The sequence below is a fragment of the Kogia breviceps genome, chromosome 11, assembly GCF_026419965.1.
Source record: "Kogia breviceps isolate mKogBre1 chromosome 11, mKogBre1 haplotype 1, whole genome shotgun sequence".
Taxonomy (NCBI): Eukaryota; Metazoa; Chordata; class Mammalia; order Artiodactyla; family Physeteridae; genus Kogia; species Kogia breviceps.
In genome coordinates, this window is record NC_081320.1 from 82,651,311 (window position 1) to 82,667,248 (window position 15,938).

Here is a 15,938-nt window from a genome sequence, read left to right on the forward strand (position 1 = left end):
GCCCAGGGTCCATGCCAGCTTCTACCAGTGTCCAGAAGCCAGGTTCTCTCAAGAGATGCACTTACCAGGTAGCCGCACGAGCTTCTGGGAGGTCATGCAGTCAACATGCACCTTCAAAGGAGGGGCTGGCCCAATCTGTCCTAGGGCCTGCAAGGTGGAAACCACGGTCAGCTTTGACTTAAGGGCAGCCTGGGAGGTGCAGATAGGGATTGGGTTTTCCCATAAACCAGCCTTCTGCCTCTCTATACCCACCTTCTCTCTCCGCAGCCACAAAGCTTGATTATTAGCATGGCTGTTTCGTACTGAGATTTCCCAGCCCCAGGGCACGCTCACTTCCCCCTCTTCCCCCACTGACGCTGGCTGCCCCCTTCTCGGCACCCAGGTGTCAGTTACCTCCACAAACAGTTTGGTGCACTTGATGTCGATGATGAGGGGCACGGAGAAGTCAGCGGCCAGGCGCCGGGTGCGGTAGCCCTTGGTGACGAAGGAAGAGAGCCGCCGGCCCCCGGCCCCACGCATGGACAGGTTAATCACTAGCTCGAAGTTCTTCTCAGCGAGCTGCTCCAGGATACTTCGCTGTGGCGGACTCTCTCCATCCACTGCTTCTTCAAAGTGCCAGTCCACAGCTGTTACCTGTGGCCCAGAGACAAGGTAGGGGCCAACCCGAGCCTGGTAGGGGCCAGGAAGGCCAGCCTGAAGGGAGGAGAGGTGGCCCAGGAGCCCATGAGGAGGATGGGGACCGGGCTACCTCTCTTTGCTATAGGCAAAGCATTTTTCTTGACAGGAAAGGTATCTACGCTACGGTTACCAAGGACTCTGTGGTATGAGCCCACACATCACACAGAAAGATAAAATTCTGGAAGGAAACATGCCAAAATGTTAACAATGGTGGGGAGATCATGAGGGAATTTTTTCTCTCTCTTTGCTTCTCTGTATGTTCTACTGCTCTACGTGGAATATATAATTTGTACAATGACCAGGAGAGCAGGGGAACAGGGAGAGAATTCCCGGGTGCTCTCACAGCCTTGGAGAGGGCGCAGCGTGGGGGAGGGCGGGAGCAGCCCATACCTTGACACCGTGCTCTGTATAGAAGTCAGCAGTGCCCAGACTGGCGTAGAGGCTGTAGCCCAGGCTCTCCAGCAGTCGCACAGTTGGGAGCAGCTCACTTTTGTTCTGAACCAAGGAGGACGACGAGGCTGTGTTTCTCCCGTCTTCCACTTTAAGGTCAGCCCTGGCCCAGGGAACCAAGGCCGTCTGTCCCCCAATCTTCAGGCACCCCCCCACCCCGCCAGATTCTGTACCTTATAGCTGCCAATGGTAAGCAAGATGTTCTTCTTAGGGATCTTAAAGCCAGTGCTTAGCATGGCCTTGAGGTAGGCCTCACAGCGGCTCTCCCCAAAGCCAGCCACTTCCCCGGTACTGGTCATCTCCACACCCAGCACCACGTCGGCACCCGCCAGGCGGGAGAACGAGAACTGGGGCACCTGAGAGAGCAGGAGGTGAGTGAGGCCCAGGTGTGAGCGGCCCATATCCTGCACCAGCGGGGTGGCCTCAATCCCCCCTCTTGGCCTCCTCCAGACAGCGGGGTGAGCCTTCCCTTTGCTGCTCCACGTGAACCTGCCAATCATCGGCTGCTTCCCAAACATGCTCAGGCTCCCCTCGGGCTCCACGAGGCTACTCCCTGGCCTTTGGAACACTTCCTCAACAAGCTTGGCCAATCTCAAATCTCACATCCTGACCGTCCTCCAAGGCTCATTCCAAATACCACTTCTTTTCTTGAGCCTTCTTGACGGTCACCACCCTCTCTGGAAGTCGCACCTCCTTTAGCATTTTGTTTTTATCTCTACTGTGCAAGTTTATCACACACTGTTCTAGAAACAAGCTGTTTTTGGACCTGACTTCTCTTGCCTCCCATCACTAGAATGGAAGCTCCTAAGGGACAAAGACCATCTTATTGCCCTGACGGCCCAGGAAGGCCTGGCCCACAGGAGGTGCTTGGTTTATACGTCGACTGACGTACAGCTTGTGCAGGAGATGAACTCCCTCCGCTATTTGCCTCCCCGCTGACTGCTAACCTCGGGCTTCAGTCCTCCTTACCTTTACCCCCACGACTCCAGAGCCAGTCATGAGCCCCACAGGCTCCACTTCTTCCCCCATGATGACCCGTGTGGCCAAGGCTACTAGGTCCACACCCAGTGTCTTGGAGACGAAGGGGAAGGAGCGAGAGACACGCACGTTGCATTCAATGACCTTCAGCTGGTCGTCCTGGGCAGAGAGGGATTGGTCGGGCCTTCCACAGGTGGGCTAGTGACACCACCCCAGTGACCTTGGCTCTTCCCCTCACTCCTCGTTCTGTGGGTCATCAACCCGGGACAGGGGGCAGGGTGACTGTTATAAACCCTGACAATACTGTGGGCTCGAGCTGTGACCCTGCCCCTCCAGCTTTCCTCCTCCTCCGATGAGGGCTCCCTGGCACCAGGGCCGGCACAGAACAAGGGGGCACCACGGACCTCTGGTCCCTGCCTTTAGCCCCCTCTTACTACCTTGGCAATGAGCTGCAGATTGAAGGGTCCTGTGACCTGCAGCTCCTGGCCCACGGCGTGCACGATAGCTTTGATCCGCTCCAGGGTTTTGGCAGTGATGTCCTGCGGTGGGGTCACCAGCGTGGCATCACCTGAATGCACACCTGCGTTCTCCACGTGCTCGGAGATGGCGATGGCTGCCACCACACCATCACAGGCCACAGCGTCCACATCAATCTCCTAGTGGGGGGCATGGGGGGGGGCGGGCGGCGTGCAGGGCAATGTGATGTAGAGCAAGGGCCGTTTTCTTCTCCCGCTTGCCCCTGCAGGAAGCTTCCCTTCCTTTAAGAGCCCTGGCACAACCCATCCTATCCAGCCCCCTGTGCCTACAAACTTCTGTGGGACCAGAGAAGGGAGTCGCCTCCGAGGCTGGGAGCCTGCCTGCAGAGACTTGTCTGCAGCCTCCCACCTTGGCCTCCTGGATGAACTTGGAGATGACCACGGGGTGCTCCTTGGAGACAGCTGCCGCGCTGCTCAGGAAGCGCTCCAGGTCCCCGTCGGTGTAAGCCACATTCATAGCAGCACCACTCAGCACATAGGAGGGGCGCACGACACAGGGGTACCCCACGGTCTGGCAGAACTGGCGAGCAGACTAAGGGCAAAGGGAGCTTAGCTGGGTTGCTCACTCACCCGTGGCATCATCCAGCCTCCAGTCCCCCACCAGGCCCCAGCCCACCTCTAGGTCACTGAGCTCCCTCCACTGAGGCTGGCTGATACCAATGGTGTCCAGGAGCCGGGAGAACTTAAAACGGTTCTCAGCCGAGTCAATGGCTTCAGGGGAGGTGCCCAGCACCCGGCACTGCTGCCGATGCAAAGCCATGGCCATGTTGTTGGGCAGCTGCCCGCCCATGGACAGGATCACGCCTTCAGGGTTCTCTAGCTCATAGATGTCCATCACCACCTACGGTGCAGGAGGAGAAACAGGTGGCGGCGGCAGACAGGGTCAGGGGTCTGAGCCTTCCTGCTCACTGCTCTTCATCCTTCACCCACTTCCCCTCAAACCCCACAAGTCCCAAAGAGTCTTAGGTCCATCAGCCACTCCTACTTGCCTGGCCTCCCAGGCTAACAGGCAGCCTTCACCCGTCTTACCTCAAAAGAGATCTCATCGAAGTAGAGTCGGTCACACATGTCATAGTCGGTGCTGACTGTTTCTGGGTTGTAGTTCACCATGATGGTTTTATACCCCATCTGTGGCGGCGAGGGGAATGACATTCAGCAGTTAGGCGGGAAGAAGAGCACCGAGCAAGTAACGCCAAAGCAGTACTTCAGAGAGTACCGCCTCAGCTGTCTCTGAAGCTGCTGTACAGGACGGCTGCCTTGCGGGGGAAGTAAGACCAGCAACGAAGGTATCGGAAAAGCAGATACAGAGTTCTGGAGAGGAACCACATGTGAGGCACAGGATGGCCTAAGGGGACCCCCCCCAACCCAAAGCCCTGTGACAGATGTAAGGTGCAGCAATGACTAGAAGGTGCCAGGACTGAGTGTGGGTGGAAGGCAGTGCCAAAGCTGATTAGAAGAGCAGAGGAAACCATATGAAAGACTAGCTCTTGGACCTTTCGGAGCTGCTGGATGCAGCCCACAGCACACCAGTCAAACTCGACGCTGGAGCCGATACGGTAGACGCCAGAGCCCAGGACCAGGACATGAGGCGTTCGAAAGCTGAGGTCATGGGTGGTGCCCCAGTATGTCAGGTACAAGTAATTTGTCTGGGCCGGCCATTCAGCTGCAACTGTGTCAATCTGCTTCACCGCTGGGCAGATCCCCAGTTCCTGACGCAGCTTGCGAACAGCCAGCTCTGTGCTAAAGAAGAAGGGTCAGAAACAGAGGCCCTGGGAGTGGGGTATGGACCAAGGAGAGGGCGGAGATCCCAGGTAGGGATCAGAGAGGAAAATTCCCAGGGATGAAGGTCAGAGGCCTCCAAAGCTCCCCACACCCTCCCCTCCGAGGACCCCTCACTGGTACGAAGGTTCTCTGCCCGATACTTCTCAGCCCGAGACCCTCCCCGCCATCCCTGACCTGAGAACTGCGAGGGCAATCTGCTTGTCTGAGAAGCCGAGGCGCTTGGCCTGCTGCAGCAGGTGTAGGGGCAGAGACTGTCCACGGTGTTGCTCCAGCAGCTGGGTGTGTGCTACGATCCGCTTCATTCGGTGCAAAAACCAGCGGTCGATGCGAGTAAGTTCATACAGGCGATCCACCGAGTAGCCAGCCCACAGGGCAGCTGCCACCACAAAGATGCGCTTGTCTGTTGGAGTCTCCAACTCCTACCGGGGAGAGGGCAGACAAGCTAAGCCTCCGTTTCCTCATCTGTACAAACAAATCTAGTGATACGTCCTCATAATAATGAAAAATGAGAAATGAAGTCACCGAATTCTCAGCAAAGTGGAAACACAGCAAAGGTCCACAAGTGAGTGGTGCTAGTATTACTGGTAACAAGCTCAGGGGCTGGGGACAGAGAGAAGCGGGGTCCGTTCTGAGGGTACTGCCAGGGGAAGGGAGCCGCTTACCACATCACTGACGGGCTTGACTGTGTGATCAAAGCCCACGCAGTTCTCATCCACCATGCGCAGAGCCTTCTGGAAAGCCTCCTCAAAAGAACGTCCAATGCCCATGACCTCACCTGGAGGGATACCATGTGAGGAACTGAGGGCCAGAGGGCAGAGGCAGCTGGGAGCATGCTGCCCAGAATGTCTATAGTTGTTTGTTTTGGGTTTTTTTTTTTGGCCTCAGCTTGTGGCATGCAGGATCTTAGTTGCCTAACCAGGGATCAAACCCACACCCTCTGCAGTGGAAGCTTGGAGTCTTAACCACTGGACGGCCAGGGAAGTCCCCAGAATTTCTGTAGTTTACAGTCAAGTCCCACTGTGGTGGGATTTATGGTGTTTCATCGAGAATCTTACACTTTGCACCTCTTCTCCCTACCATTTTCATGTTTTGTGTTTATCAGTGAAATGAAACTAAAATGCCTACAATGCACATGTGGATACTGGAACATGTTGCAGTTTTATCACCGAGGCCCCACCCATCCCTGTTGGGTTATGCAGTTATTCGGTTTGCTTTATCCATATTGTGATGATACCATCTGGGATCTGGCTCATCCTTTAAAACTTTTTAAAAGTCTGGATAACAGGAAGATGATCCCATTACTCTATGAATCCATCCAGAGCTAATCACATTTACAACTATCACTTTAGAGTACTTCCTGCTGGACTTTTGTCAAATATGTTTTATACATGATTATAGTATACATACAACTTCTATCCTGCTTTTTCCCTCATGGTAAGCTTGTTCCCACATTCTATGTCACTTTATTGCCAGCAGTTTAACTCCTGTATGATTTACCATAATGTAACTGCTCACTTACTGTAAGCCATTTAGCTTTGATGTGTTTATCATTCTAAGTGAGGCTGTGATGTTTTCCATACTTTAGGTTATCTCCCTAGGATACATTTCCAGAAGTGCATGGGCAATAGGTAAGATAAACTTTCTGGCCCTTGATAAGTACTAGTGGCTTTATAGAAGTTTGAGCTTTATAATACAAAGTATAAATTTAACCAATCTTCTAAGAAGTGTGTATAATCATTTAAAACAATTTTTGCTAGTAAGCAAAAATAATTATCTCATTTTAACTAGATTTCTAACTACTAAAAAGAGGGAACTTCCCCCAGCCCCCAGCTCTGCTTATTGATTTCCTATTCTATAAAGTTTTGTTCATGTCCTCTGACAATTTACCCTAAGGTCTTCATATATTCCTTACCAAATGTATTTTTCTGTTTACAATCCTAATATTTGTTTCTTTAAAAAATTTTTAAAAACGTCAAGATGGTACCAGTAATGTTAAGTAGGTGGATGAGTGATTTTGTTCAATTCCTTTGTAATGTGGTTATATTACAAAAGTTTTTATCTTGGTTAAAAGAGAAACCCAATGCACTCAGACATGCAAGCCTAGAAAAATCCTTGAATTATATATATCCCCAAATTAATCTCTGTATGACAAGATTAAAGGTGATTACTCTTCTTTGGTTAAACTATCTTTTCTAATTTCTCAATGATTCATGTATCTTACTTATATAATAAAAGTTACAAAAAGTTACCATGGCAGATCACACTCCAAGAACACTCAAATAGATGTAAGATACTTAAATGTCTCATCTAGAAATCAATTTTTGATTGTCCTATTTTCAATCCACTTCTTTTAGCCACAATTTATGGCTTCATTCCCATGTTTATTATAATTTTTACATAACAGAAATTCATCTCCAGAAGGAACAACTTGGCAGTCTTGTAAGATTTCTAAAATTTCTGAAATCATATCTGAGCTTAGACTTACGTGTTTAAAGGCTACTCTTGCTCTTAATGGAAATCTGGAGCACAGTACAATGCTATTATCCTTACCTGGTGGCACTCTGGTACAGGCACATGCTTGTTTTAATGGAAACGCTTTGCAGGACAAACTAAGGCAATTTAAAGGGTCAGTAAAAGGAAGCAAACTAACTCAATCCCAGCATGCTCTCCACTGCTTGGAGGCTGACCATCCTGCCCATTCACTATTCATTACTAAATGTCCCTGTTTTTACAGAAAAGTGTCTGATGTCCTGCTCTGATCTTAGACATTGTATTAAAAGACATTTCACTTAGTGACCATGGCAGGAAGTGCCCAGAGAAGGAGATACGCTCAGCATGGCTCCCACTGCGCTGACTTGGCCTTACAAGCGTTTATAGGAAAACAGCAGCCATCGTTTCCCTGAAGCAATCAGTATTTAAACGGGCATGGAGAACAAACTGTCACTGGTATTAACAGCCCAGTGACGAGGCCATGGGCACAATGCCATGAAATGCCTTGGATGGAGTTTCATGGAACTGGTCTCACCCGTGACAGGCGATGTACTGTAAACAGAGGAACAGATGCAACTAGCAACAGATCTAGTTTTCAGTTCTTGGCTCCGCCCTTTACTCAGGCACACACTTTCCTTCTGTGGGCACCTGTTTACTCATTTGTAACATGAGAGAAATGAGATAGTCCAATGGCTATCACCCCATCCCAAGATTTTTGACATGCCATCTCGGGGGTGGAGGTAGCATGTGTATTCTGACAGATTTCCAGATGCCTTTAATTCCCGCCCCTGAGGAGGACTGCTATCTTAGTTGGAAATATCCCTGTTAGCTCTGAGGAACCGTGTTCCCAAGAAGCTGCTCATATAGGAGCTGAAAGATCATGCCAGGGAACTGACTCTATGACATTCTAGCTTCTTGGGACATGTGGGACCCCATGAGGTGATCTGGGGAGGGGGTCTCTTGGGCTGTGTCTCTCACCGACACTCTTCATGCAGCTCCCAATCTTCGTGCTGACGCGGAGGAACTTGCTGAGGTCCCAGCGAGGAATCTTCACCACACAATAATCCAGGCTGGGCTCAAAGGCTGCTGTTCCCCCTGTCACCGAGTTCCTGGGAGCCATCAGGTGAGGGTGCCAGAAGGACAGAGCAGGAGATGTAAATGGTGAGCTTCCAGGTAGTTCTCTCCATACCACACATCCCGGCCAATGTCCTTTCCACGTTCCCTGTCCCATAAATGTTTTTTTTTCAGCTCCCCACCACCTTTCCTTCCTGATCTCTCCCCAACCCTTGTACCTGAGTTCAGGCAGAGGGATGCCCAAAGCCAGCTTGGCTGCCACGTAGGCCAGTGGATAGCCTGTGGCCTTACTGGCCAGGGCAGAGCTGCGAGAGAGCCTGGCATTCACTTCAATGATGTAATACTGCAAAGAGAGAGAACAGAGAAAGAGTTATGAGATAACTGGCCTAGAAGGCCCGCCTAGGAAAGGTCTCAGAAAGGCAGGAAAATAAAGCAGCATCCTCCAACCCAAGGCCCAACCCTACCGAAGATAATCCCAGCTTCTACTCCAGGGTCTGGAGGGTAAAAGGGCCTCTTGGCCTAGAGGCCCCCAAATTATGGAAGGTGGTCCAATGACTACAGTATCAGCTCCACGGCCTAGAGTCTCACCTGCTCAGACTCAGGATTCAAGGCATACTGCACGTTGCACTCCCCAACAATTCCAAGGTGCTGAGTCACCTTGATGGCCGTCTGCCGCAGTAGCTGGTACTCCCTGTCATTCAGCGTCTGGCTTGGAGCCACCACTATGGACTCCCCAGTGTGGATGCCCAGTGGATCTAGGTTCTCCATGTTACACACCTGTGAAGGGACAGTCCCAAAGTGGTCACTGCCAAAGGGAGTCAGGAGAGGTAGGAGGCTGCATCCCAGGGTTCTGTTGCCTCTGGAGACGCACCCACCCTGGGTCTGAGGGACACTGAACTCTCAAAGATACCAGCCGGACCCCGGCTCTTACAAGAGCTCATACCGCCTGATGCTATGCCCCTCCTCCGTCACTCACCGTGACACAGTTGCCATAGGTGTCTCTCACCACCTCATACTCAATCTCCTTCCATCCTTTCAGGGACTTGTCTACCAGCACTTGGCTGGTATGGGCAAAAGCTGGGGCCACGAGAGCAGAGAGCTCCTCTTTGTTCGAGGCAAAGCCAGAGCCCAGGCCCCCCAGGGCAAAGGCTGCACGCACCAGCACGGGGTACTCCAGTCTCTCGGCAGCCGCCTGGGCCTGCAATGAGCAGAGACGAACAAACGGATCAGGCCTTGACTGCGTGCCGCACAGAGGGCTCCTGGACCCGGAGAGAATACGACGTCAAGGAGACGACACCCGTCCACCCCAACCGTGCCTCGGACCTGCTCAAGAGAGCTTGCTGCCTCACTGGGGGCCACGTGCTCTCCGATCTCGGCCATCCTGGAGGCGAAGGCGCGCCGATCCTCAGTCAGCTCAATGGTCTCCACGGGTGTGCCCAGGACCCGGACCCCATACCGAGCGAGCACCCCAGCCTTGGTCAGCTCCACACCACAGTTCAGAGCTGTTTGGCCCCCAAAAGTCAGTAACACGCCATCTGGGCGCTCATTGCGTATCACCTGAGGGAGGAGAGAGGAGTAATAGGCATTAAGACCCTGGGGTTAGGGAGGGGATCAAAGAAGTTGGAAAAACCCAGAGTGACACAGGATCCCCCCGCCCACGTGGGTCCCCTCCTCAGTCTAGCCTCACCCAAGTCATACCTGGGTTACGTAGTGAGGTGTTATTGGGAGGAAATAGACCTTGTCAGCCAGCCCCTGGGAGGTCTGCACGGTGGCAATGTTGGGGTTGATCAGCAACGTCTGGATGTTTTCCTCCTTCAGGGCCTTGATCGCCTAGGGGGACAAAAAGGGCATATCGGCCTTGAATGCAGAAGCAAGATTTTCAGTCTTAGACCAGTATTTCTCTTCCTCTTCTCCCCTCCCTGGACTCTCAGTCCCTAAAAACCCACGTCTGTTCCTCACCACCTCACCTTTCTGCACGTTCCCCAGATCTCCTGGGTCACTGCTCCCTACAACTAATGTGCATGCCTCAGCCCTATCTGCTCCTGAGGGCCACACACCCAGAGGGTCAGGGACACACGTGCTTTACCTGAGAGCCTGAGTAGTCAAACTCTCCGGCTTGGCCAATGGAGAGGCCCCCTGAGCCCAGAATCAGGACCTTTCGTGGTGGTGGAAGCCCAGAGCCTGGGGTGGGAATCCCAGGGAGACAGAGGCGCTCAGCCAGCCGCTCTCGAACTATGGAGGCAAAGAAAGTCATAGAACGTTAGAGCTGAATGAGACCCGAGAGGTCATCTAGATTAACCCCTCACTTTACAGAAGAATCAAGAACAAGGCATGCCCCTCTAAGGAGTGGCGGAGGCAGGACCAGAAGCCAGGACGTGTGATTCTGGGTTCCTTTGAATAGAAGCATAAATGAATCATCTTGGCCTGACTGCCTTCCCACCCCTCCCGCCTAACCTCCCAAACACCTATCAGTTTCCCGAGACAGGTCCATCTTATGCCTCTCCTGGAGCCCATTCTTGGATCCACAACCCAGTTCTACTTGAGTGGTTACCTGTCTGGCGCCCAGGGTTCCCGGTGGTGGCTTCTTTCACAGTGTCCAGAAAAATATCAAAAAGGAGTTCCATATCTGAAGGGCCAGCTTGGTGCTCTGGGTGAAACTGGACACTGTTGAAGAGAGTAGATCACGAAAATGGCCGGCATCACCGGCAGCCTTGGAGGTAGGTAGTGGGAAAGATGGCGGGGGCCACTGCTGCGCTTTACTTTTTGATCTTCCAGTCCCAGTGGGCTTCAAAGCTGTACAGATCCAGTCATCATGTCAGAACCACCCAGGCTCACCTGAAGAAGGGCAGGCTCTCATGGACAATGCCTTCATTGGAGTGATCATTGGCGTTGGTGAAAAGAGGAAGCCAGCTTGCCGGCAGTGAGTCTGTTTCCACAGCAAACCCATGGTTCTGGGATGTTAGAAAGCAGCGCCCAGAGCCCACCAGCAAGCATGGCTGGTTATGGCCTCGGTTCCCATATCTGGAGATGGAAACGTACCGAGTCAACAGGCCCCTTCCACCCTCCCTTCACTACTGTACCAAACCCAGCTCTTGCTGATCTCACGACGCTCACCAACCCCCACTCCAGTTTCAACACTAAAGAACACCGACTCTGCTCCCATCCCCAAGGCCCCCCACACCTCACGTCAGAGGCGCGGGCACTTCCTCTCCCCACAAGTCCCACCTCATCTTGTAAGTCTTGGCCCCAATGGCTAAGGCCAACAGCTGGTGTCCCAGGCAGATCCCAAAGACAGGTCGGGGGTTCGGTTCAGACAGGACACAGCTCAGTGTGGATACCACGCTGGGATAGGAGGCGGGGTCGCCAGGGCCATTACTCAGAAAGAGACCCTCATACTCTGAGTGGGCAGAAAAGATGATGTCAAAACCCGTGGTTCAACTAGAGAGAAACACCGCTAGAGCAAAAGCCCTTATCTCCACCTTCTTCCCTGCAGCTCGTGTTGACTTTCAGCAACTGGACCAAGGGCCAGATCTTCCACCCATGCTGTTTGTCTGTGACCTTGTACAGACAGACCTAAGCTACTCACCCTGGCTGTCTAATGCGTGATCCCAGGGTACCACAGTGACCTCTGCCCCACGCTGGCACAAGCATCGGATCTGGTTATACTTGAGGCCACAGTCCAAAGCAAGGATCCGAGGGGTACCCCCTGAATTGAATACCCGTGGAACCTGAGGAATAAAGGGCAATGGCTGACAGCTGTGATTAGTACATATAATATGCACACACCAATCCCTACCTTGGAGGCCTCTTCTGGTTCTCCCTCAAGTGCTCACCTCCCAGTATGGGCAGAATATAACTACTGTACTTAGTCTGGAATACTCTCCCACTCTACCTATGTACCTTAATGGAGACCTCCGGCACCAGGGCGCGGGCATTGGGGTCCAAGAAGGGCAGGGTTGAAGGCTCCGTCCCATCCTGGACCAGCTTTCCCAGCAGAGACCCTTGCTCTCGCAACTTCTTAGTCAGCTCCCGAGTGTCCACTCCTGCCCAAACAGCAGACTCTTGAGAGATCACTCCCCCAACGCAGTCACGCATGACGTTAGACTTCCATTTCAGAGCCTGACTCACACACTGTGACTGTTCTATGGGCATCAAAAATCCCAGGCTATCCTGCTAGAAGTACCCTACCGTGAAGTACTCTTGCCCCCAAATATCACATATGAATTGAACCACCACTCCAGGTCTGTTTACAGAAAATAATACCAAGGAACAAAAGAACACGCTAAATGACAATACAGGAATGTAATCAATAAAATGCAGACCGTGGGGTACTCTAAAGGAAAATCAACTGTTTGTGTCAAATAGGTTACAAGGCCCATAGAGTAAAGATTATCAACCAAATGCAAGGTACAGACCTTGTGTAGACCCAGATTCAAATAAACAAAGTTTTTAAAAAATCAGAAAATTGGAGAAATTTTAAACATTCCTTGTATATTTGATATTAAGGAATTACTGTTAATTTTTTAAAGGTTACGGTAATGTTACTGTGATCATGTTTTTACAAGGATTTTTTTTTTCATAGCTATTGAACCATCTGTGGATGAAATGATATTATGTCTGAGATTTGCTTCAAAATAATCTGGGAGTTGTAGTAGTGGTGATGAAATAACTTTAGCCCTGAGTTGATGAAGCTGAGGATTCATTGTCCTATTCTCTCCTTTTGTACGTTTGAAATTTTCCATCTGAGTGAGAACTCAGTTCCTTCCCCCAGCTCCGGCCCCCAGTCTAAAGCTTTCGTATCAGGTACATTGTATCACAGTCGTGGACTCAAGTCCCAAGAGTCCACAGAGTCCTTGATTCTTTCCATCTGGGTATCTGTGCTCCACTCAGACACCCCTGTGCTTGCACCATACCTTGCAGGCCGGGTATGCCATGCTGTTGCAGCCACTCATGCAGGGTACGGGTGGCACTCCAGTGGCTGGGTGTGGGGCAGCACTCTCCTACCACCAGTCCTGCCACGTGGATCCCCGAGGATTCAAACCACTGTCGATGGGAGGGGGAGACTGTGAGGAGCCCAGGGCCACACACCTCCCTGCAGGGCCATGGGCCCTGTACTCCAGCCACACTCAATGACCTGTCACTCCTTTAACGTGCCAAGCACCTCATATGCTTTTGCCTTTTATCAGCAATGCTGTCCCCCGCATGAAACACTGAACACATGGGCCTGGGGTGCCTGATTAGTAATTGAAATGACATTTTCCTTTTCCCTTCCTTTTCTTCTGTCCCCTTGTCCATGAAGTCACCCCCATTCTCACCCACTGCAGCTTGTGTCTCCTCCTTAGAGCTCACCTAAGTTTGCTTTGCTTCTACTTGACTTGCTATTTCCATTGTATCACAAATGTGTCCAGATGTCTTCATCAGAGAACTATGAACTCAAGAGCAAGGTACCTGACACACGATAGTAGTCAGTGTTTACTGAGGGCCCACTTGGTGCCAGGCGTTATAATAGATGCTGGGGGAGGAGCATGAGCATAAAAAAAGACAAGGTCCTGCCTTCAGAATGTTAATTTGCTAGCTAAGGAACCAGAAAATTAACAAAGTAACATAAATAAAACAAGATCATAATCACAGGATTCGATAAAAACATAGTGTAGAATAGGCAGGGGCACAATACCTTACTAAATAAAAACAAAGCTTCAGGGTGCAATACTAGGCATTATACTACCACCCCCCCACCCCCCCACCCCCCACACACACTTCATAAGGGATTATCATTTTAAAAAAGGTAATGTACGGCTTCCCTGGTGGCGCAGTGGTTAATAATCCACCTGCCAATGCAGGGGACAAGGGTTCGATCCCTGGTCCGGGAAGATTCCACATGCCACGGAGCAACTAAGCCCGTGAGCCACAACTACTGAAGCCCGAGCGCCTAGAGCCCGTGCTCCGCAACAAGAGAAGCCACCACAATGAGATGCCTGCGCACCGCAATGAAGAGTAGCCCCCGCTCGCCGCAACTAGAGAAAGCCCGCATGCAACAACGAAGACCCAACACAGCCGAAAATAAAATATAAAAAAAAGGTAATGTAAATTTGCTACTCAGTGTAAATTTGCTACTCGATAGATAAGCTTATAATAATTAAGTAGAGAAACAGATTGTTTATCTAGGAGAAAGTGGCATATTTAAACTACATCTGCTTAGTGGTGGAAGGTTTAAAGAAAGATGAATGGGATCTGAAGGCTAGTTTGGCAGAGACCTCCATGGCTAGGTGTCTGCACACGGACAAGTGCATTTACAGCATATGTGCTGCAGAAGCATCCATGTTGGGCTGGTGGCTCTAGGAGGCCTTACTCACCTTGGTTCTGTCAGGGCCTCAATTTTGCAAGTGTATAAACTCAACTTTGACATTGTATCTAGAGTCGACAAAGCTGAAGACTTACATCAATTAACCAAGATAGTGCATTATAAACTAGAATGCAGTGAATTTATACAGAATACAGTGAATTTATGTGATGAGGAATGGTTCTTCCAGGAATACCAAGCACCTCTCTTTCCTAGAATTTCCTTTTCCAAGTATCAAGGTGATTGGGAAAGCATATTAAGAATTAAAGGCTCAGTAACCCTAGAATTAGGACAAAGTGAGTTTTGAGGAATACTGCACCGGTGGCTATGGCTACTCTACAATTAACCTGTGTTGATTTTTTTTTTTTTATTACTTCAACTCTCAGAGGGCAACTTAGTTTCCAAATTCCAGACGAGGAGGAATAGGAGAAACCTCACTGAGAAGGAAACTGAGTTTCTTATCTACGTGTAAGAACTCTACTGAAAAGTGGTAAAGAATGAGGCAAGGTAAGGAAAGCAGATTTAGAAGATGATAATCAACTTCATTGGTTTGGTAGGTGAACTGTGACCCGCCATCACTGAGAAGGGTGTGACCCTAGTTTCCAGTCTCTTTCCCATTAATTTATGCACTCTTAAAGCACTGCTCCCATCACATCACTCTGCTGCTAAATAATTTTCACTGGTTCCTTACTAGATCCCAGACTCTTTGCCTTCGCCTCCAGCACTCTGTGCTTCTCAAGGTGTTACCTAACAAACCCTGCAGAGTGCTTGTCTATCACTTTAGTGTGTACCTGCTTCCTCCAGAATGCCTAGCGAAATGTCAGTGTCTTCACTAACAGTTAACAATTACTGATTTGAAAAGGAATGTAGAGAAAGCATTGCATGTGGCTACCTTGCTGAGCCCGAACTCATCCACTTCATCTGGGGGAATGCCGTAGTTACCAATCAGAGGATATGTCAGCACTAAGATCTGTGCTTTGTAGGAAGGGTCAGTGAGGGCCTCGGGGTAGCCGACCATACCGGTTTGAAACACTGCAAGAAAGAGGCAGAGCTGGGGCTTAGGCTGGGCACTCTTCGGAGCACTGCCCCGAGCGAGGAGAATGCCCCAGTGGAGGCTGACTGCCCTGACCATCAGGGGGGATACAAGGGGCCGGGCTGGGGAATGGCGGGGGAGGGGGTGTGCAGGCGGGAAAATGGCGGGGTCTGGGCAGGGCAGGCTGGGCAGAGAGGGGCAGCAGAGAGTGGGATGAGGTCGGCAGCCAGCCCGGACTTGCTTACCCACTTCCCCGGCAGTCGACACAGCGGCCCCAAAGGGCTGGCCCCGCAGGACCGACCCGTCCTCCAACACCAGGGCCGCCATGGGAGCGGAGCTCAGAGGCCGGGGTGATTACAGAGAAGCGAGAAACGCAGCAAGCCCCAGCGGATGCTAGAACCACGTGAGGACGGCGCGCCCGTAGTCGGTCCACGTGGCTAGCCGCGCCGGTGTCTGGATCAAGGGCGGCGTGGACCGCGCAGGAGCCCAGGCGCTCTGGGCGGCGGCAAACTGCGGCGGCGCGGGCAGCTGGCGGCGTGAGGGGCGGGGCCAGGAACGTGAGGGGCGGGGCCAGGGT

General features: G+C 51.5%; 1 protein-coding gene across 4 annotated transcripts in view; it reads right to left on the reverse strand.

The window, feature by feature from the left end:
• The window catches only part of CAD (carbamoyl-phosphate synthetase 2, aspartate transcarbamylase, and dihydroorotase), a 22,377-nt gene extending 6,502 nt beyond the window's left edge, over nt 1-15,875 (reverse strand). For 3 of the 4 annotated variants that reach the window (XR_010835602.1, XR_010835601.1, XM_059079918.2), the window contains exons 1-27: nt 15,607-15,873; nt 15,221-15,360; nt 12,902-13,031; nt 11,889-12,031; nt 11,575-11,716; nt 11,214-11,385; nt 10,824-11,009; nt 10,540-10,652; nt 10,075-10,220; nt 9,687-9,818; nt 9,312-9,545; nt 8,965-9,186; nt 8,577-8,765; nt 8,207-8,331; nt 7,893-8,023; nt 5,087-5,199; nt 4,599-4,843; nt 4,136-4,382; nt 3,672-3,770; nt 3,259-3,483; nt 2,992-3,174; nt 2,544-2,762; nt 2,098-2,265; nt 1,302-1,484; nt 1,069-1,173; nt 394-633; nt 66-147 (exon numbers count right to left, since the gene is read on the reverse strand). Coding sequence is in view for 2 of the 4 variants with exons in the window: in XM_059079918.2 (XP_058935901.1) it covers nt 66-147; nt 394-633; nt 1,069-1,173; nt 1,302-1,484; nt 2,098-2,265; nt 2,544-2,762; nt 2,992-3,174; nt 3,259-3,483; nt 3,672-3,770; nt 4,136-4,382; nt 4,599-4,843; nt 5,087-5,199; nt 7,893-8,023; nt 8,207-8,331; nt 8,577-8,765; nt 8,965-9,186; nt 9,312-9,545; nt 9,687-9,818; nt 10,075-10,220; nt 10,540-10,652; nt 10,824-11,009; nt 11,214-11,385; nt 11,575-11,716; nt 11,889-12,031; nt 12,902-13,031; nt 15,221-15,360; nt 15,607-15,688 (4,396 nt within the window). In the remaining 2 variants the exon portion in view is untranslated. Of the gene's footprint in view, nt 1-65; nt 148-393; nt 634-1,068; nt 1,174-1,301; nt 1,485-2,097; nt 2,266-2,543; nt 2,763-2,991; nt 3,175-3,258; nt 3,484-3,671; nt 3,771-4,135; nt 4,383-4,598; nt 4,844-5,086; nt 5,200-7,892; nt 8,024-8,206; nt 8,332-8,576; nt 8,766-8,964; nt 9,187-9,311; nt 9,546-9,686; nt 9,819-10,074; nt 10,221-10,539; nt 10,653-10,823; nt 11,010-11,213; nt 11,386-11,574; nt 11,717-11,888; nt 12,032-12,901; nt 13,032-15,220; nt 15,361-15,606 lie in introns of all 4 variants that reach the window. The other variant, XM_059079919.2, reaches the window with a different exon arrangement.
• Between the last annotated feature and the right edge of the window lie 63 nt (nt 15,876-15,938).